The 22780-nt window shown below is 42.2% G+C and overlaps 1 protein-coding gene across 1 annotated transcript in view; it reads right to left on the reverse strand.

Annotated features, from left to right (window-relative positions):
• LOC126088310 (uncharacterized) overlaps positions 1-22780 on the reverse strand; it is a 79113-nt gene that overhangs the window by 36730 nt on the left and 19603 nt on the right. Inside the window, exon 3 of the mRNA XM_049906441.1 lies at positions 6625-6930. Coding sequence (XP_049762398.1) covers positions 6625-6930 — 306 coding nt within the window. The remainder of the gene's footprint in view (positions 1-6624; positions 6931-22780) is intronic.

The following is a 22780-nucleotide window of genomic DNA, read 5'->3' on the forward strand; positions in this document are numbered from 1 at the left end:
ACCACCCCCCCAGCCCAAAATAAAAGATAGAGCCCTCCAGAAGAACAGTATATATCTTACGATAATGCTAAAAGGGCCACACCAGCTGCAAGATTTAGCGTGAGGCTGTTTCGCGTCTCTGTTATGTTGCAAATGTTAAAAACATTACCCCACCACGGAAAGTAACCCCCAGGACCCCCCCCCCCCCCCAGCCCATGTTAAAAGATAGAGCCCTCTAGAAGAACAGTATTGATCTTACGATAACACTAAAAGGGCCACACCTGCTGCAAGTTTTAGCATCAGACTTTTTCGCGTCTCTGTTACGTTGCAAACGTTAAGAACATTGCCCCACCAGGAAAACTATAACGTTTCTCATTGGATAGACAGAATGTTTGTAGGCGGAGCTTAAGGTTAACATTGAGACCCTGATTGGTCAGATGAAAACACAGCCAGATAGTTTTTTTTAAACCAACTTCAGTAAATTGTATTAAGGAGAAGTTAGGAGAGAGTTGCTTCCGAGATGGCGAGGTGCATGGAGCTGTGCTGCCCGCCGCCCCCTGACGAACACCGACAAGGTAATAAACGCACACGATGCCGCATTTTTCAGCGCATAAGGCTTCACTCAGAACTGCAGAAGTCTCATCTGTTACATCCCCTTTTTACGTAATACTAGTGTCGATCGTCAGTTTAAGCTCATGGTATTCACATTTGCTACGTAAGTTAAAATCTGAAACGCGATGATGATTGTGTTATATAATTATTGAGAAGCCACATCAGCCAGTGTAATTTACGACAAGTTAGATAAGTAATTAAAGATAATTGAGGGTCACTGTAGACCATTTTGATAGTTTTCTCTTTTGTGAAACTTAATTTAAACCTAGATTATAGATGTGATATGGCATAGGTCATCCTTCGGTCCATTGTAGTTCATGGAAACCCACTCAGGGAATATTCGTTCACATTTTTGTTGAACGCAGTTGGTTTTTATCATTCTGTATTAAAATATTTCCTTTTATAAATAGTGGAATTTATAAACAATGTTTTGTGAGTAGAATAAAATTTCCAATGGTAAACTTAACTGCTTTTTCGACGTTATTTTACCAGCTAACTAAAAATAGGAAAGCCTTGAACCCCTTCCACTAAATTTAGTTATTATTAAAATTCTTTTACAGGGGGTGCAGTGGAGCTGACGCTGAAATCATTAAGTATTTGGTTATATCAACTCTAGTCTCACGGAACTCTTCTGAACTCTACATGTCACGTGTGGTCTGGCGTCTCCTTACCAGCAACAGGTCCCGGGTTCAAACTAGTCAATTCCCTAAAAAACACGCTTAGAGCGTCGTTGCGCGCAAGTGGTAGGGAGACACGACTTAGTACAAACTGACACCACGCCGAATGTTAGAATGGCACCTTCACAACGTTTCAATACTTGCAATCAGTCGTGGTCAGAACAGTGTCCTACGTCCTCCTGAGTCTATTACGTCGGAGCTACGTGTATCCGAACGCAGGCATTTTGTAGTTGCTCGTGAGGTGGGTTCTTCAGTACCCAAGGTAGCGGATGCGTTTCCTGTTGCTTTTTAATTTTTTATACCTTATAAAGGGAAATCGGAAAAACATCATCTGTTAACACCGAGCTTGGACGAAAGTGGGTGTAGTGTCATCCTGATGGAAGGTTGTGGACGACGGGTGTAACGAAAAATAAGAGGACGCAGCTGAAGAGGACGCAGCTGAAGAGGACGCAGCTGAAATCCTCACGGCTAAACTAAATGTTGTACTCGAAAGCCCTGTCAGCACCAAAATAACACGAAACGAGCATTATAAGTAGGGAACCCGGGGAGAGCTGGAAATGCCAAACCATAAATCATGGATGTAACTATTCATGAGATTACTATGTTGTGCTGAAGCCATAAAGTCTGGACTATTGAGCAATGGAAGAACGTCTTTTGCTCGGATGAGTTTTATTTCACACAAATTTCTGAACTATTTTGCGTCCCAATGGTGGAAAGTGAAAAAAAGGGGGGGGGGGGAGAGGGGTTGAGAGGTTCAGAGGTAATTTGGACAGCCATATCGTGGTCCTCCCCTCCATGAACCATGGACCTTGCCATTGGTGGAGAGGCTTGCATGCCTCAGCGATACAGATATCCATACCGTAGGTACAACCACAATGCAGGGGTATCTGTTGAGAAGCCAGACAAACGTGTGGTTCCTGAAGAGGGGCAGCAGCCTTTTCAGTAGTTGCAAGGGCAACAGTCTGGATGATTGACTGATCTGGCCTTGTAGCAATAACCAAAACGGCCTAGCTGTGCTGGTACTGCGAACGGCTGAAAGCAAGGGGAAACTACGGCCGTAATTTTTCCCGAGGGCATGCAGCTTTACTGTATGATTAAATGATGATGGCGTCCTCTTGGGTAAAATATTCCGGAGGTAAAATAGTCCCCCATTCGGATCTCCAGGCGGGGACTACTCAAGAGGATATCGTTATCAGGACAAAGAAAACTGGCGTTCTACGGATCGGATCATGGAATGTCAGATCCCTTAATCGGGCAGGTAGGTTAGAAAATTTAAAAAGGGAAATGGATAGGTTAAAGTTATATATAGTGGGAATTAGTGAAGTTCGGTGGCAGGAGGAACAAGACTTCTGGTCAGGTGATTACAGGGTTATAAACATAAAATCAAATAGGGGTAATGCAGGAGTAGGTTTAATAATGAATAGGAAAGTAGGAATGCGGGTAAGCTACTACAAACAGCATAGTGAACGCATTATTATGGCCAAGATAGATACAAAGCCCACACCTACTACAGTAGTACAAGTTTATATGCCAACTAGCTCTGCAGATGACGAAGAAATTGAAGAAATGTATGATGAAATAAAAGAAATTATTCTGATAGTGAAGGGAAATGAAAATTTAATAGTCATGGGTGACTGGAATTCGAGTGTAGGAAAAGGGAGAGAAGGAAACGTAGTAGGTGAATATGAATTGGGGCTAAGAAATGAAAGAGGAAGCCGCCTGGTAGAATTTTGCACAGAGCGTAACTTAATCATATCTAACGCTTGGTTTAAGAATCATGAAGAAGGTCGTATACATGGAAGAAACCTGGAGATACTTAAAGGTATCAGATAGATTATATAATGGTAAGACAGAGATTTAGGAACCAGGTTTTAAATTGTAAGACATTTCCAGGGGCAGATGTGGACTCTGACCACATTCTATTGGTTATGACCTGTAGATTAAAACTGAAGAAACTGCAAAAAGGTGGAAATTTAAGGAGATGGGACCTGGATAAACTGACAGAACCAGAGGTTGCACAGAGTTTCAGGGAGAGCATAATGGAACAATTGACAGGAATGGGGGGAAGAAATACATTAGATGAAGAATGGGTAGCTTTGAGGGTTGAGATAGTGAAGGCAGCAGAGGATCAAGTAGGTAAAAAGACGAGGGCTTGTAGAAATCCTTGGGTAACAGAAGTCATATTGAATTTAATTGATGAAAGGAGAAAATATAAAAATGCAGTAAATGAAGCAGGCAAAAATGAATACAAACATCTCAAAAATGAGATCGACAGGAAGTGCAAAATGGCTAAGCAGGGATGGCTAGAGGACAAATGTAAGGATGTAGAGGCTTATATCACTAGGGGTAAGATAGATACTGCCTACAGGAAAATTAAAGAGACCTTTGGAGATAAGAGAACCACTTGTATGAACATCAAGAGCTCAGATGGAAACCCAGTTCTAAGCAAAGAAGGGAATGCAGAAAGGTGGAAGGAGTATATAGAGGGTCTATACAAGGGCGATGTACTTGAGGACAATATTATGGAAATATGCTGAGTGTGGGCCAGGAGACCATTACGCGCAAGGATACACTTTCATATGCACGGAAGGTATACGAAACTTTAACTATCTTTTCCGTATTCCTCATTCTCTTTTTCGTCTAGCTCTGTGGCTCTGTTCATCTTTAGCTTACAGTGTGTAGCCATTTCGACCATTATCTCTACCCCTGGCTATGGCAGACCACCTTATTACCCCATTTTCTCTCTCTCTCTCTCTCTCTATCCCTCTCTCTCTCACACACACACACACAAACACATACACACACACTATATATATATAGTGTGTGTATGTGTGTGTGAGAGAGAGACAGAGAGAGAGAGAGAGAGTTGGTCTTATATTCAGTTATGAGTCTAGACTGCAATTCTGGAGGTGTAAAGTTTCACTAAGGCCTAAAAGATTATTATTTTCATTATAACTTTGAAGGTTATTAGTTTAATTGACTTAAGTCCTTAGTATATTGAAAATGGAAATGGAAGAGGATGTAGATGAAGATGAAATGGGAGATACGATACTGCGTGAAGAGTTTGACAGAGCACTGAAAGACCTGAGTCGAAACAAGGCCGCAGGAGTAGACAACATTCCATTAGAACTACGGACGGCCATGGAAGAGCCAGTCCTGACAAAACTCTACCATCTAGTGAGCAAGATGTATGAAACAGGCGAAATACCCTCAGACTTCAAGAAGTACATAATAATTCCAATCCCAAAGAAAGGTGGTGTTGACAGATGTGAAAATTACCGAACAATCAGTTTAATAAGCCACAGCTGCAAAATACTAACACGAATTCTGTACAGACGAATGGAAAAACTAGTAGAAGCTGACCTCGGGAAAGATCAGTTTGGATTCAGTAGAAATACTGGAACACGTGAGGCAATACTGACCTTACGACTTATCTTAGAAGAAAGTTTAAGGAAAGGCAAACCTACGTTTCTAGCATTTGCAGACTTAGAGAAAGCTTTTGACAATGGTGACCGGAATACTGTCTTTCAAATTCTAAATGTGGCAAGGGTAAAATACAGGGAGCGAAAGGCTATTTTCAATTTGTACAGAAACCAGATGGCAGTTATAAGAGTCGAGGGGCATGAAAGGAAGCAGTGGTTGGGAATGGAGTAAGACAGGGTTGCAGCCTCTCCCCGATGTTATTCAATCTGTATATTGAGCAAGCAGTAAAGGAAACAAAAGAAAAATTCGGAGTAGGTATTAAAATCCATGGAGAAGAAATAAAAACTTTGAGGTTCGCCGATGACATTGTAATTCTGTCAGAGACAGCAAAGGACTTGGAAGAGCAGTTGAATGGAATGGACAGTGTCTTGAAAGGAGGATATAAGATGAACATCAACAAAAGCAAAACGAGGATAATGGAATGTAGTCGAACTAAGTCGGGTGATGCTGAGGGAATTAGATTAGGAAATGAGACACTTAAAGAAGTAAAGGAGTTTTGCTATTTGGGGAGCAAAATAACTGATGATGGTCGAAGTAGAGAGGATATAAAATGTAGACCGGCAATGGCAAGGAAAGCGTTTCTGAAGAAGAGAAATTTGTTAATATCGAGTATAGATTTAAGTGTCAGGAAATTATATCTGAGATTATTTGTATGGAGTGTAGCCATGTATGGAAGTGAAACATGGACGATAAATAGTTTGGACAAGAAGACAACAGAAGCTTTCGAAATGTGGTGCTACAGAAGAATGCTGAAGAATAGATGGGTAGATCACATAACTAACGATGAAGTATTGAATAGGATTGAGGGAAGAGAAGTTTGTGGCACAACTTGACCAGACAAAGGGATCGGTTGGTAGGACATGTTCTGCGGCATCAAGGGATCACCAATTTAGTGTTGGAGGGCAGCGTGGAGGGCAAAAATCGTAGAGGGAGACCAAGAGATGAATACACTAAGCAGATTCAGAAGGATGTATGTTGCAGTAAGTACTGGGAGATGAAGAAGCTTGCACTGGATAGAGTAGCATGGAGAGCTGCATCAAACCAGTCTCAGGACTGAAGACCACAACAACAACAACATATTGTGGTATTCTGTGCACGCCACAGTTACTTTTAAGTCGCATTACTACCAAGGACTATCTGATTATTTTGAATCAAGAGGTCAATCCTATAGTATAACGTTTGATCCCCAATGATGATGCTATGTTCAAAGATGACACTGACGCAGTTCACACAGTCCGCGTCGTCTAGGACTGGTCTTCTGAGCTACAGAATGGATTTTCGCACCTGCCTTGGCCATCAGTCATCAGATATGAATTTTATTGTCATTGCAGTCTACTTAGAAGTCAAACGAGCGTGATCGCTATCCACCTGTATTATCTCGTCTGCCTCGATAGCTGAGAGGTCAGCGTGACGGATTGCCGTCCTACGGACCCGGGTTCGATTCCGGGGTGGGTAGGGCTTTACTCCGCTCAGGTCACCCAATGTGGCATCGAATGTAAAAGACCTGCACCAAGGCTGCCGGATTTGCCCCGTAAGGGACCTCCCGGCCAATGACGCCAAACGCTCATTTTTTCTATTATTTTTACCAGACCTTTCCTTGGTTTTCAGGAGAAATGGTGTAATATCAACTCGAAAATCGTAGAAAAGCTTAATTCATAAGCTTTATTTATCCGTTGCGAGACGACAGTTTTCCTACACCGTATTATGCATGGCAATGTGTTGTGGTGTTTCCATATTCTTGTCCACCCATTCTAGAGTAACAACTATAGCGGAGCTCGTAAGATTCGTACTAATCAGCTGTGGAAGAATAAAATAATCGAGTTTAAACTTGTATTTTGCATCTCAGTGCCACACTGTAAATCAGTATACCCACCTCATAGGCTGGAGGAACGTATCTGACGAGCTGGAAGTCGATCAGCCGCACCTCTGAGGGCCTTCCCTCACCGTCGTAGCGAAACATCAGGTTCTTCACCCAGACGTCGCCCTCCGTCAAAACGTTCCGGTACTTCGTGGATGGCTGAATAGCATCTAGCAGCTGCCAGCACGTGCCCTCAATTCGAGCCTTGTCTGCGCCCGGTCGTATCAACTCAGCTAAGCTGCAGATTCCTTTCACGCTTGTGCGGAACCACCCGGTGGCCAAGTTCTCCTCTTCGCCAGTGAGAAGATTCTCCTTACATATCTGGAAGACCAAGTGAATCCACATAAGTAAAGAAGGCAAAAAGGTTGTGATGGCCACACGTAACACGTGCTGAGTGTGGGCCAGGAGACCATTACGCGCAAGGATACACTTTCATATGCACGGAAGGTATACGAAACTTTAACTATCTTTTCCGTATTCCTCATTCTCTTTTTCGTCTAGCTCTGTGGCTCTGTTCATCTTTAGCTTACAGTGTGTAGCCATTTCGACCATTATCTCTACCCCTGGCTATGGCAGACCACCTTATTACCCCATTTTCTCTCTCTCTCTCTCTCTCCCTCTCTCTCTCTCTCTCACACACACACACAAACACATACACACTATATATATATATATATATATATATATATATATATATATATATATATATATATATATAGTGTGTGTATGTGTGTGAGAGAGAGACAGAGAGAGAGAGAGAGAGTTGGTCCTATATTCAGTTATGAGTCTAGACTGCAATTTGGAGGTGTAAAGTTTCACTAAGGCCTAAAAGATTATTATTTTCATTATAACTTTGAAGGTTATTAGTTTAATTGACTTAAGTCCTTAGTATATTGAAATTAAAGCTGATGTTGAAATCAGTCCTGTTGTTGAGATTATTACAGTTGCAGGAAGAATAATTCTTGATTTTTGTGATTTTATTTTTACTGATTACGAATTTTCGGTATACGATATAATTAGAGCTTAAAATCTGATTCGTATACGATAATAAAGTGTAATTGTGGATAGTACAACTATAATTGTTATAATAGTTGCTATGTTTTTTTCTATAAGTGATAGTGATTGTATGACAATACATTTTGGTAGGAACCGAAAAAATGGTGGTAAAACTCCTAGGGACAAGAGTGATAAGAATATTACGAATTTAATTTGGTTTATAAAGAACAAATTTATTTGTTTCAATAGTATCACTATAATTAGTCTTAGTAAAGAATAAATAATAAAATATATTTCTCACACGTTTTCTCTAACGGTTGGTGGTCTGATTATTCAGCCTAAATATCTAATCGAGGAGTATGCTAGATTTTGTCGTAGCGATGTTTAATTTAAGCCTCCTATTGCCCCAATGATAACTCTTAAAATAATAATGGTTCAAATAAATGTTCTTAGTTGAATACATATATATATATATATATATATATATATATATATATATATATATATATATATATATATATGTGTGTGTGTGTGTGTGTGTGTGTGTGTGTGTGTGGGAGAGAGAGAGAGAGAGAGAGAGAGAGAGAGAGATGCTTAGAGAAAAGGACATACACCACTGTTTGAGAATGAAACTGGAACTTAGTGATGGCTGTAGCAAGAACGTGTGGAATGTGACAACAAGCGGAAGGAATATATGGTGCTATGCAATAAAAACTAGAAGGTGGATTTGAAACATACGAGTGGCTATGACACAGGGCCAGAGAAGAAAACTGCTGCAAAGAAAGATGTTCAACATACACTGTGGGTCAGACCAATTTTTTCGACTTTTACGGACGAGTGGAGTAGAATCGTAATTTGACTTCAGTTTTCAGATAGTCTTATAACGCTAGAAACTCCCTTTTTAATCTTATAGAGCTTAAACAATAACAGAAAAATAAACACTCGTTGCTTCTACGAAAATTTAACCGTATCTCGGTATATTAATACTTTAAATATTAGGTTGGTGCGTAAGTTCGTAGCGTCTCTCCATAAGATTACTAAACACAACACATACACATTACAGAGACTTCCGTCATCTGCAATATATTCTCCTTCAATATTCACAACAGTCTCCCAAAGCTAAGGTGACCTGTCGTTTTCGTGACTGTAGAAATTACATGGAGGCTAAGAACTCGTCGAGCCAAGTTCTGACGCATTTTCATCCGTAAAGGTAATTCCCTGGAGGTTGTTCGAGAGAGAGCGGAAAAGGTGAAAATCTGAGGGCGGAAAGCAGGTGAATAAGATGCATCACTTCACGCAGACTTTCTGTTCGTTGTTCTTGAATTGCGCCTGCAACATGTCTTATCAGTTGTTGACAATAAGTGTCAGCAGTGATGTTTACACCTCAGGGAAACTGTTCGTAGCACACTACACCGTCGCTGTTCCACTAGATGCGTTACATTGTCTTTTGCGGATGAGCGCAGATCTTCATATGGGGTTTTTCTGCTTTGTTTGGACTCGACCATTCCTTGTTTTTCTCATATTAGCCTAGACACAATTTCTCGTCACCAGTAACGATGCAGAATAGGAATGGTCGGTGTTGTTCACGAGGCAACTGATGACGAGCAAGCAGAGATGCACACGTCTACCTGCTGTTTTTTTGTGATTTTAGCTTAGAGCATGCGGTACTTATACACCCAATTTTTTAACCTCCCGCATTGCATGCAAATGTTGCGCGACTCTGGAATGATCACAGTACATCAGAGTTGTCAGTTCTCTAGTACAGTGAAGCGTATCATTGTGGGTCAATGCATTTAAAAGATTTTCATCAAACCCGGAAAGCCTTCCTGAACGCGGAGAGTCCCTAATGTCAAAACGGCCCTGAATAAATCGATAAAACCATTTTACAGCCGTTCTCTGTTCAGTGGCATTATGCTGACACACGGCGCACATGTTTCGGCCTGCCTCTGCTTCTGTCCCCCTTCTACTGTACTCAAGCGGAAGAATATATCAGAAATGTGCCGATCTCTGCAATTGGCACTCCATTTTCTAATGGCCATAGCTCTATTCATTATCTACAAATGACAATATGTAAACATCAATAGTAAAGTGAACAAGAAATTTAAAAAAAATTATTGCGCAGCTGGTCCCGGGGGAGGTTCGAGTCCTCCCTCGGGCATGGGGGTGTGTGTTTGTCCTTAGGTTAATTTAGGTTAAGTAGTGTGTACGCTTAGGGACTGCTGACCTTAGCAGTTACGTCCCATAAGATTTCACACACACACACAAAAATGGTAGTCGGTAAATAAACCCAAAGCAACAGAAATACCACCTTGGAAAACAAATACGCTACGAATTTATGCACCAAAATAATTTTAATTTTTAACGTACATTATGAATACTAATTAATAGTTCTGAATTCAGGCTAACTGGGGTCCAAAGATAGAAGTCAGACATCAGGCGAAGAATGACTTTACTGCTCTTATTGCGCGCGCCGGCTTGTGTGGCCGAGCGGTTCTAGGCGCTTCATCTGGAACCGCGCGACCGCTACGGTCGCAAGTTCGAATCCTGCCTCGGGCACGGACGTGTGGGATGTCCTTAGGTTAGCTAGGTTTAAGTAGTTCTAAGTTCTATGGGACTGATGACCTCAGATGTTAAGTCCCATAGTGCTCAGATCCATTTGAACCAATCATATGATGCGTTTCGGAGTTTATCTATCATCACATAACTACGAAAACCCAAATAGAAAAATATTTTTAAGACATAGTATTTGTTAGCTTTATAACTCCACTTGAGTGAAATCACTTGGCACAAACTGTACTACACCAACTGAGGAGCGGGGCTGCAAGTAGATACGGCGTTGTTCAAGTTCGCACAATACAGACACAGTTTTATTCAGCACAGTGCTTACCAAAAAGATAATTTTGCCACCAGGTTGCAATACAAAATGCATAGCGGCGCCAACGCGCATCAGCTAATGTACACTACTGGCCATTAACATTGCTACACAACGAAGATGACGTGCTACAGACGCGAAATTGAAACGACACCAGAAGATGCTGCGATATGCACATGATTAGCATTTTAGAGCATTCACACAAGGTTGGCGCCCGTGGCGACATCTACTACGTGCTGACATGAGGAAAGTTTCCAACCGATTTCTCATACACAACAGCGGTTGACCGACGTTGCCTGGTGACACGTTGTCGTGATGCCTCGTGTAAATGGAGAAATGCGTACCATCACGTTCCTGACTTTGATAAAGGTCTGATTGTAGCCTATCACGATGGCGGTTTATCGTATCGCGACATTGCTGCTCGCGTTGGTCGAGATCCAGTGACTGTTAGCAGAATATGGAGTCGGTAGGTTCAGCTGGTTAATACGGAAAGCCATGCTGGAACCCAATGGATCGTATCACTAGCAGTCGAGATGACATGCATGTTATCAGCATGGATGTAACGCATCGTACAGCCACGTCATGATCCCTGAGTCAGCAGATGGGGACGTTTTGAAGACAACAACCATCTGCTCGAACGTTCCGACGACGTTTGCAGCAGCATGGACTATCAGCTCGGTGACCATGGCTGCGGTTACCCTTGACGCTGCATCACAGACAGGAGAGCCTGCGATGGTGTACTCAACGACGAAACTGGGTGCACGAATGGCATTATGTCATTTTTTCGGATGAATCCAGGTTCTGTTTACAGCATCATGATGGTCACATCCGTGTTTGGCGACATCGCGATGTACGCACATTGGAAGCGTGTATACGTCATCGCCATATTGGCGTATCACCCGGCGTGATGGTATGGGATGCCATTGGTTACACGTCTCGGTCCCCTCTTGTTCGCACTGACGGAATTTTGAACAGTGGACGTTACATTTCAGATGTGTTACAACCCGTGGCTCTACCCTTCATTCGATCCCTGCGAAACACTACATTTCAGAGGGATAATGCACGACCGTATGTTGCAGGTCCTGTATGGACCTTTGTGGATACAGAAAATGTTCGACTGCTGCCCTGGCCAGCACATTCTCGAGATCTCTCACCAACTGAAAACGTCTGGTCATTGGTGGCCGAGCCAGTGACTCGTCACAATACGCCAGTCACTACTCTTGATGAGCTGTGGTATCGTGTTGAAGCCGCATAGGCACCTGTACCTGTACACCCCATCCAAGCTCTGTTTGACTGAATACCCACGATTATCAAGGCCGTTATTACGGCCAAAGGTGGAGATTGTGGGTACTGATTTCTGAGGATCTATGCACACAAATTGCGTGAAAATGTAATCAAATGTCAGGTCTAGTATATTATATTTGTCCAATGAATATCCGTTTATCATTTGCATTTCTACTTGGTGTAGCAATTTTAATAGTCAGTAGTGTACATTTATTATACCATGTGTCCGATGGCTAAGAAAAAACTTTATTATGAGATAAAAGAAAAATTTTTATACAAATTATAATGAAATTTCACTGAAAAAAGGCTACACAAAGCGTTTGCTTAACTTCGGGAATATTACGTGACGCTAAATTTCGTCAAAAGCTGCAATCACAACTGTTGTACAGTATGACAAGGGACATACAGTCAAAATCTAAAATAATAATACATTGTTATATATGTCCAGCAATCGTTCCAGAGTAGGTGTAGTACAATTTATGCCAAGTGCTTTCAGTCTGTGATTTATAAAATATTGTTTTTCTTGTTTTTTTTTTTGCCTGATAACTGACTTTTACCTTTAAGACTCAGTCAGCCTGAATGCGTAACTCTTGATTATCGTAACAGTGGCCGCCTGCCTCCAACATGCCTCGGGCATGGATGTGTGTGATGTCCTTAGGTTAGTTAGGTTTAAGTAGTTCTAAGTTCTAGGGGACTGTTGACCACAGATATTAAGTCCCATAGTGCTCAGACCCATTTGAACCTCCAGCATGCCTTATGCCACATTTATATTATTTACGAATACTGCTAAGGTGAAAGGGTATTTTTGTTTAGATATTACAAACTATGCAAAACTTTCACAGAAAACATGAGTGTCATGTTTATGTAGTCATCCTGTCTGTTGGTTGATGGCACAGCAGCGCGTTAACACTTGCCGCGATATATGAGCATTTAGGTCCCAAGCAACGCGTTTTTTTTACTTCGCAGCGACAGACGCTATTGATTGGATGAGAAGGATCGCCTAGTATACTTAATGCATATGCCTGGGGGCTTCATGCAACCCGTTGAAGAGGCTCTTGCGGTTGGCATTGAGGGTAGAGGAAGCAGCGATAAGCAGGCTATGGCGCACGTTAGAACAAACGATAACTGTCGTCTGGGCCTTGTCCTCATATTTAAACCATTCCAGCGAATGGCAGCGAAGTTTTGAAAACTACCTTTCAACGAAGCTCATGTTGTCCCGGAAACCGATCGTAGCTCTGGTTACCGTTAAATCCCGTTTCTACTTGTGAGTATTCAGCGGCATCATTAAATCTAAAATTCTTGATGTTCGTAAGATTAGAGATACTAAATGGGATATCAAAACGGCGTGACAAAAGTCCTATCAACTGGTATCGTATTTATTTCATTACTTAACGTCCAATGAAACTTCGACTCTACCCACATTCACTCTCTGAATCAAAGTCTTGCTATACCAGAACCAAAGATTTTTTAGCAATTGTGAATGTTGAAACGTGATTCGAATCAATCTTCTATGACCCCCTGTTGTTTATACCTTAATACTGGTATGATTCTAGATAAGATAAATTATTATGGTCTCAGTTCTGGAACGTTACGTTGTTGATTTCGACTACAGTGCCGAAGATTTTTTTCATGTCTTGTACTATTTCTGTTTAAAGTCGTTGCCTTATTAAAGCCTTCCTTTCAAATCTGAGTTGTTTTTTCCGTTGTAATATCTAGTACTAAACAAATTTCTGATGGGCTGTCTGTACGACACGTTGGCGCTTTCATTTGCGAAATAAAATTAACGATGGACGTTAAAGTTCATACGCCGTTCAGTTGACAGCTGGCTCCTATGCAATGACCAACTTAAATACTCCATCCCTGTAAAAGCAGAAATGCAGTCCACCAGCTTTCGGTTGTCCCTGTAATTTTTTACCCGTCGAAGTATTGCTGTCTGGCTAGGATTTCCCTGTTACTGACGTCTGTACACTGAGCGCTCTTTTCTTTGTGTTTCATCCCAGCTAATTTTGGGGAGTGCTCCAAACGCGCATGCGCATATGTTCGTTTGCTCCTTCCTCTATTACTCCATCGATCTATTTCCAAGGGCATACGTGGAAGTGAAATTAGTGAAGCTTAAAAGCCTTTTTTCCTCGTTTTCTTCTTTAGTATCGACTCTCTAGAGTTAACTACGACACCTTTCTAATATAATGAGTGAGGAAGCTATCAACCGATTGTTGCTCAAGTCGCCATCGGAAAGTTTAATATTTTCAGTCAAAAGGCTGTAAGATTATTTCTCTAGCGTACTGCGGGATGAAACAACCTAACGAATTTCGATCCTGTGAAAACAGTTGCGTATTTCTACTGAAGATTTCACAATATATGCGGGAGAATATATTACATTCACTGTGTATACTTCCTATGCTTCTGATTCTAATGCACGAAGAAACTGCTTAAGACTTGTTAAAAGTGATAGTAAATATTTCATGATATTCTGAATACAAAATACAGTTAACCTTCTCTTGTATCGGAACAGTATTCTGCTTTTATTTGGCACTAGTTAAGCGGCACTACTCTAAAATGATGATATCAGGATCAAGTTGCTGTCGGTCCTAGAGAGGGACAATATAACATTTTTGGGATAAGACTAAAAGATTTTCGAATTTTATTGTGATTCTTGTACATGGGTGTTTCGTCTGGTTCTCCATCCTAGTGGACAGCTTTTGTCAGCGCGTACCGCCTCAAAGTTTCTTCTCCTCTGTTCTAAGACTGCTGAGTTTCATCGTTCTTGAGATCCGAGTTGCAGAACTTCTTGATGAGTGTTGTACAATCATTCGTTCGACGTACTTTGCCAAATGATATTTTCTATACTTCATACTGCTCTTCAGATCAAAAATTCCTGACTGCCGAATATGCCAGTTGAGCGGGTGTGCTCTCTCAAGACATATTATGTAACAATCTCAGTACTTCAGTTTTTCACTTTCATTTTCTAGCTATGCTGAATCCAGAGTATTCTCATAAGCATATGACAACAGGCACTACTCGCACTTTCTAAAATAATAATTTGGAATAAGAAACTTATAGTATATACGGGTCACTGTTTTATTCGCGACAATGTTCCAGTTTGTAATATTAATTAAGGTTTGATAGGAAATTGATGGGAAACAATTATGGCCAACGGCTATGAGAAATTTCCCACAGACAGGCCCTTTGAACGATGGACGAGGAACCTCTTGCTCAAGGTTACCATATGTTACTGAAGTAAAATACCGAAAAAGATATAATTTGGGCTAATCATTTAAGGACTACATTTTATATTCAGCACTAAAATACCCCTCTGGCCACTAAAATTGTTACACCAAGAAGAAATGCAGATGATAAACGGGTATTCATTGGACAAATATATTACACTAGAACTGACATGTGATTACATTTTCACGCAATTTGGGTGCATAGACCCTGAGAAATCAGTACCCAGAACAACCACAACCGGCCGTAATAGCGGCCTAGATACGCCTGGGCGTTGAGTCAAACAGAGCTTGGATGGCGTGTACATGTACAGCTGCCCATGCAACTTCAACACGATACCACAGTTCATCAAGAGTAGTGACTAGCGTATTGTGACGAGCCAGTTGCTCGGCCACCATTGACCAGACGTTTTCAATTAGTGAGAGATCTGGAGAGTCTGCTGACCAGAGCAGCAGTAGAACATTTTCTGGGTCCAGAAAGGCCCGTACAGGACCTGCAACATGCGGTCGTGCATTATCCTGCTGAAATGTATGGTTTCGCAGGGATCGAATGAAGGGTAGAGCCACGGGTCGTAACACTTCTGAAACGTAATATCCACCGTTCAAAGCACCGTCAATGCGAACAAGAGGTGACTGAGACGTTTAACCAATGGCACCGCATAATACCATCACGCCGGGTGATACGCAATATGGCGATGACGAATACAAGCGTGCAATGTGCGTTCACCGCGATGTCGCCAGACACGGATGCGACCATCATGATGCTGTAGACATAACGTGGATTCATCCGAAAAAATGACGTTCTGCCATTCGTGCACCCAGGTTAGTCGTTGAGTACACGATCGCAGCCGCTCCTGTCTGTCAAGGGTAAACGAAACCATGGTCTCCGAGCTGATAGTCCAAGTTGCTGCACACGTCGTCGAATTGTTCGTGCAGTTTTTTGTTGTCTTGCAAACGTCACCATCTGTTGACTCAGGGATCGAGACGTGGCTGCACGATCCGCTACAGCCATGCGAATAAGATGCCTGTCATCTCGACTGCTAGTGATACGAGGCCGTTGGGATCCAGCATGGCGTTCCGTATTATTCGCCTGAACCCACCGATCCATATTCTGCTAACAGTCATTGGATCTCGACCAACGCGAGCAGCAATGTCACGATACGATAAACCGCCATCGCGATAGGCTACAATCTGACCGTTATCAAAGTCGGAAACGTGATGGTACGCATCGCTGCTCCTTACTGGAGGCATCACAACAACGTTTCATCAGGCAACGCCGGTCAACTGCTGTTTGTGTATGAGAAATCGGTTGAAAACTCATGCCAGCACGTTGTAGTTGTCGCCACCGGCGCCAACCTTGTATGAATGCTGTGAAAAGCTAATCATTTGCATATTACGGCATCTTTTTGCTATCGGTTAAAGTTCGCCTTTATTGCACGTCATCTTCGTGGTGAATAATTTTAATGGTCGGTAGTGTACGCGGGATGTTCAGTAGGTAACGAAACACGTTTTTTTCTTCTAAGACCAGATTGTTTTTATTCGTGATTCCAATACATCTTATTATTCCCCACTCCTTTTTCCAAACAGCTCTTTCTTTCAGACATAATCTCCGTCCAATGCGACGGTGTTACGGCACCTTACTGTGAGGGCCTGTATGCTCGCACCAGTCTATTCGTCGATAGTGGAGTAGAAGTCTTGCTGCATCAATAATCTCCCCATCATCGAAGTAGTGCTTCCGCGGAGTGCATCTTTCAATGGGTCAAACAGATGGAAGTCGGACGGATGGCACTCGAGAGATGCGAGATCTGTGCTATAGGGTACATGAGGAGGAACAGTCCAATGAAGATGTGTGAGCTTCTCTTAAATGCACAGTCTTTAATAGATCCTCCCTTTGTTATGGAGAAGGAGAAGTTCGTTTGCATTTTCGTGGCGACGAACATGCTGAAGTGGTTTGTTCAGATTCACACTTCAGGATTAATAGTAGCACGATGAGGGAAGACATGAAACAGAATAACCCCTTTAGAGGTTCAGAAGACGTCGCCATGACTCTCCCGGCTGTAGGTGCGGTTGTGAACCTTTTCTTCGGACGAGAGGTGGTGTGGCGCCACACCACGAATTGCCGTTTTGTTTCCGGTTCGAAGTGATGAACCCGTGTTCCATCGCCTTTGCCACGATCAGACTCATAAAGCGCAAGCAATTCCTCGCAGATGGTCTTTGGTTGCTCTTTATGGTCTTCTTTTAGGCTTCGAGGAACCCAGTGGGTACACACCTCCAACTGGTGGACGAGTGTATCAGCACTACCAACAGAGACGTCCAGTTGAGCGAGCGAGGGTATTTATTGTGATTTTTTCAATCACCTCGAATAAGAGTGTCCACACTTTCAACACTGCAGGAATCACAGCTGCGCGCGCCCACCCAGCACCTGGCAGATCTCACAGACTTGCGCGACCTTGTTGTTATCATGACGGACACCTTGCCCGACTCACCTTGCTTTTGTTCACTCCGGGTATCCGTAGACATTCTGCGAGCGGCTATGAATGTCTGCGATGCTGTGGTTTCCCGCCAAATGAAACTCAATGACAGCTCTCTGCTTGGATCGCACCCCCGTCGCAGACGCCATTTTGAAGTCAATGTATAGCGACGTCAACTATCGGAACTTCAAGAAACAAGCGGGAATATTTGTCGATAGCCCACAACATCTACATTTTTCAACCGATATAGGCCGAGAAAAGAATGTTTTCCGTTACTTATTGAAAGCCCGTCGTACTGTACGTTTAAACGAAACTGTGAAATTTGTAGTAGCGAAACAGCAAGAAGCATGTGCGCTAGATATGTATTTTATTTTAAAATATTATACGAGTGCTAGCCAAAGAAGGTAATACTTATAGAAGGAAACGTCAGAGAGGCTGCAGATATCCTCAGGATTGAACGAAATTTCAACAGAGATGATGGCTGTAGGCTTTCGACCACGTGGCTTCACCCTATCAAGGAGCAAAAAACAGTCGACGTAAGCAGCTTGTTAACAACAATATTTTGATAACGCTCCCCGTGTCTCTCACTAATGGCTATCAGTACCCTAATCAATGTACAATTGGTCACGAATAGTGCCTAAGGAATCTTACCCAATAACTCTGTGGATAAAAATGAGGGCGAGCACTTTTATAAGTGTTCATTCTACTGATTTTCTAACTTCACCCTCATGTCTCCCGTACATGTTCTCAACGGGATTGGAAGACATCACATCCCGATCTTCCTCACAATCCCATCAAACATCTGACAGATAATGTCGGCTGCGCTATTTCCCTTCCACACTCCTAGGGCTCTCCCACCCAAAAGAAAAACAAATATGACTGTATACGCATTAACTGGAACGCCTATTGGGGTTCCTTCCATACACCAATCAGAAGCTAGCTAATTAGTCTGAAAAATCCCAGTTACAATTCACACCATCCTGCCCCCAAAATACCTTGTCTAAATCCATATTCACCTACATCTCCCCTCACCCAGTTCCCCTGTCCCCACCTCAGCTGAAGAGAATCCCGTCGTCTGTAACGATACTGCTACACATCCGAGATTGGATGACTCTCAGACTCTCCTGTCAACTATAGCGACACAGCGGTAACCCCTTTTATGCACTGAAACATTGGTACAAGCAATAGGCATGCACAAAACTCAGCAACCCATTACACGTTAACCAATAAGCTCAATTTAGGACTGGAAAACTTTCAACCGCTTCACTGGTACAAATCCTTAACCACACCATCATCTCCTCCACAATAACTAAACATTACAGTCTCAGTAAGATCAACCTCTCTGCTGTATACCCTGAAGGTATCCAGTGACCCGAACTACCAACACACCGTAGCTCTTTACGTCCACAACCGCCAACCATGCCACTTCCTTCTCCAAACTTTAAATACTTTCACACAACGCAACAAAACAAGTTAAACACTGTACCAACAGCATAGCACAAAGTTACGCTTTCCAGCACACCAAACATAGGAACTGCTCGTGACTCATTACCAAGTGCCATGTTACAGAAAATTCTTCCTCCTACATGCAAACCTAGCAATTTTGTGTAGTGCTATTCTATATGGTGGTTTAAAACCCAAGCTCCAAATGATCTCCAACATTTCAACCTTTACGCTAATGAACCTTCCAGGGAAACCTCCTCCTCCTACGGACCCATTAAACCGTTCTTTCATCTTCAGCATCGTACTTCATTCTCTCCAAACCCAATGCAACCCCAAATATTGAGAAATGCAATTCCCAGTTCCTAAAACGCACTGTGATTTCCTTACGAAATACTACATGCACGATCAGCTCCAAAACCTCATCCACATCTTTTCCCTACATCTGAACAAGCATCGTGCTGTCATATGTGTCTCTCACAACCTTTGAAGAGCCTTTTACCGAGTATAGGCGTCTGGTCTGTTCAAACTGCAAAAATATGCACTTCCCAATAATAGCTTCCTTTCTCATACATCAACTATTTAGTCGACAACAACGATACTCGAACTCGAATCTTACATCCATCCACAGGCATGCCTCTCTCCTCATCACTGTTCCTCTGTCTCTCGTATACAGCTGAGACAGACTAGCGCATCTGTCTCTACTTATCAAGCAATAATAGAACGTACCTTCAGTTGCTTACGTGTCTGCCACTTCTAGTTCACTGCTCATAACAGTCCCATGCGTTTATTTATAGTAAAATGACCATGACAGTCAACGGCAAACTAACTAAAAGACCATCACAGTCTAAATCACAAAAAACCACTAACTTCTGAGTTACGTCCTCGCACCGTCATCAACACCGACAAAACTTCAGACAACCCCTCCTCACCTTTCCACGTAACATGGATTTCCACATCTTCAAAATTTTATTAGTCCTAGAACGGAATAAATTCCATTCCACCAAACGTACCCACCTTCCATTTATTACAGACGTCTGTATCAGTGGATATATTTTTCCTGCCATCTCTCCTCAGATTTCTCGAACATCTTTGCAAATATACGTACTATAAAGTAGACGGTCAAAACCCTCCTTCTCCCCAATCCTCTCCAGTTCTGGGCTACTGCCGTGCCTATACCGGCACGTCTCACCCTCTTCATTCACATTCTCCACATCGTATCCCATGCCAATTTCATTTCGCCTTTCCTCACACAAGAATCCGACCTGCATCCTTGCAGTCTACTTCCTAGAGTCCCATACCCTATATATTTTCTTTAGATCAATGATCAAGTAGCTCTACCAGGCTTCTGAGACACTTCCTCTACTTTCTGCTCCCGTCTCAACTTACACACTCTATGTCCCAGCCCGCAATCATCCCCTCCATCACAAACCTAATGACGCATCTTCTGAATGTCTCATTTCCCCTCATCCCTCCATTCCCTCTTCTTCCTCATTCAGCATTTACTGGAAGCTCACCTAGATGAATTTGTCAGGTGGAACATCGTCATCATAATCATCTTAACATCAGACACGCTATCACAATCACTTTTTATGTTAAATCAAAAAATCGTTATTTTGATCCTTTCATTACAAACTTTTTAACAGTAAAAAAACAGTAAGTATATATTTTAACATCGTTTGAATCAAGTGAAGCAAGATGGCTACTGCCAGTCCGTATTCCCCACCTCCTTCACCATCTGATAAGGAATTAAATTATTAAGAAACATAACGACAGTGGTTGTTACAGTACGCAGAGGCAGTGGTATATATTTGACGACTATCTCGTAAGTTCAAAATTTAGAATAATCGCAATATGGCGGTAAGTAACCAAAACACAGACAAGCAAATGATGAAGTGTATAACGTGTATGTGCTACAAGAAAAAAGTTTAGCAGCTCTTTATGAAAATGAACTTAATAAAAATAGACTTACTTAAGGGAAACATCTACAGATGAAGATGTAAGTAAAGGACGGAAAAATATAACACAGGTTGTATGTAAAATAGCAAATGAAATTTTAGGAATAAAAGAAATATGTTAGCAATAATAATCGTTTGAGAATACGGAATGCAAAAATAGAAGAAGCAACTAGAAAAAAAACTGATAGCTTACAAGGTACATTTGCGAAATGAAAAAAATATTACTCATGAAGTATATAATAAGGAAAGAACAAGTGCCAAGAAAATAAACAGAAAGGCAACCGAGGAAGCATGGGATAAGTTTATAAGTGAGTTAGGGCATAATGTACGTGGGAGGCGGCTGATTGTATGTAAATTAATTACTAAATGTCTATGAATTAATTAAACACAGGTACTGTAAGATTAAACGTAATACATGAAAAAATGGGTAAAACGTCATAAAAAGTTACGATATAATGAGGATTTGGATAGGTCCAAAGGAAATAAACATTACCAGAAATAGATACAGCATTAAGTCCCATAAGAAAGGAGGGCACCTGGATTAGGAAAAAATGGTTCAAATGGCTCTGAGCACTATGGGACTTAACATCTACGGTCATCAGTCCCCTAGAACTTACAACTACTTAAACCTAACTAACCTAAGGACAGCACACAACACCCAGCCATCACGAGGCAGAGAAAATCCCTGACCCCGCCGGGAATCGAACCCGGGAACCCGGGCGTGGGAAGCGAGAACGCTACCGCACGACCACGAGATGCGGGCACCTGGATTAGACAGAGGTTAATACATAACTTATTAAATATAGTGGCATAACGTGCAAAGTAAGAATTTCACATCTACTTCATAAATATTGGGTCCATGGACCCAGTCCATTCCATGTAACCGCAGCCCATAGCATTATGGAGCCATCACCAGCTGGCACAACGCCTTGTTGACAACTCGGGTCCATGGCTTCGTAGAGTCTGCGCCACACTCGAACCCTACTAATCAACTGAAATCAGACTCATCTGACCACACCATGGTTTTCCATTCTGTAACGTACAACCGATATAATCACCAGCCCAGGAAGGCAGAAGCAGCCGATATCGTGCTCTTAGCAATGGCACTCGTTTGTCTGCTGCCATAACCCATTAACGACATATTTCACCGCACTATTCTCAAGGATAGCTTCCTAGTACGTCCGACATTGACTTCTGCAGTTATTTCGTACAAACGCTGATGTCATCAGTAGTTAAGTCAAGGCGGTTGACCACCGCTTTGACCTTGGTGAGAGGTTATGCCTGAAATTTAGTACACTACTGGCCATTAAAATTGCTACACCAACAAGAAATGCAGATGATAAACGGGTATTTATTGGACACATATATTATACTAGAACTGACAGGTGATTACATTTTCACACAATTTGGGTGCATAGATCGTGAGAAATCAGTACCCACAATCTCCAGCTCTGGCCGAAATTACGGCCTTGATAAGCCTGGGCATTCAGTCAAACAGAGCTTGGATGGCGTGTACAGGTACAGCTGCCCATGCAGCTTCAACACGATACCACAGTTTATCAAGAGTAATGACTGGCGTATTGTGACGAGCCAGTTGCTCGGCCACCATTGACCAGACGTTTTCAGTTGGTGAGAGATCTGGAGAATGTGCTGGCCAGGGCAGTAGTTGAACATTTTCTGTATCCAGAAAGGCCAGTACAGTACCTGTACCATGCGGTCATGCATTATCCTGCTGAGATGTAGGGTTTGGCAGGGATCGAATGAAGGGTAGAGCCACGTGTCGTAATACTTCTGAAATGTAACGTCCACTGTTCAAAATGCCGTCAATGCGAACAAGAGGTGACCGAGACGTGTAACCAATGGCACCCCATACAATCACGCCGGGTGATACGCCAATATGGCGATGACAAATACACGCTTCCAATG

This window comes from Schistocerca cancellata, chromosome 6, assembly GCF_023864275.1.
Source record: "Schistocerca cancellata isolate TAMUIC-IGC-003103 chromosome 6, iqSchCanc2.1, whole genome shotgun sequence".
NCBI classification, from domain to species: domain Eukaryota; kingdom Metazoa; phylum Arthropoda; class Insecta; order Orthoptera; family Acrididae; genus Schistocerca; species Schistocerca cancellata.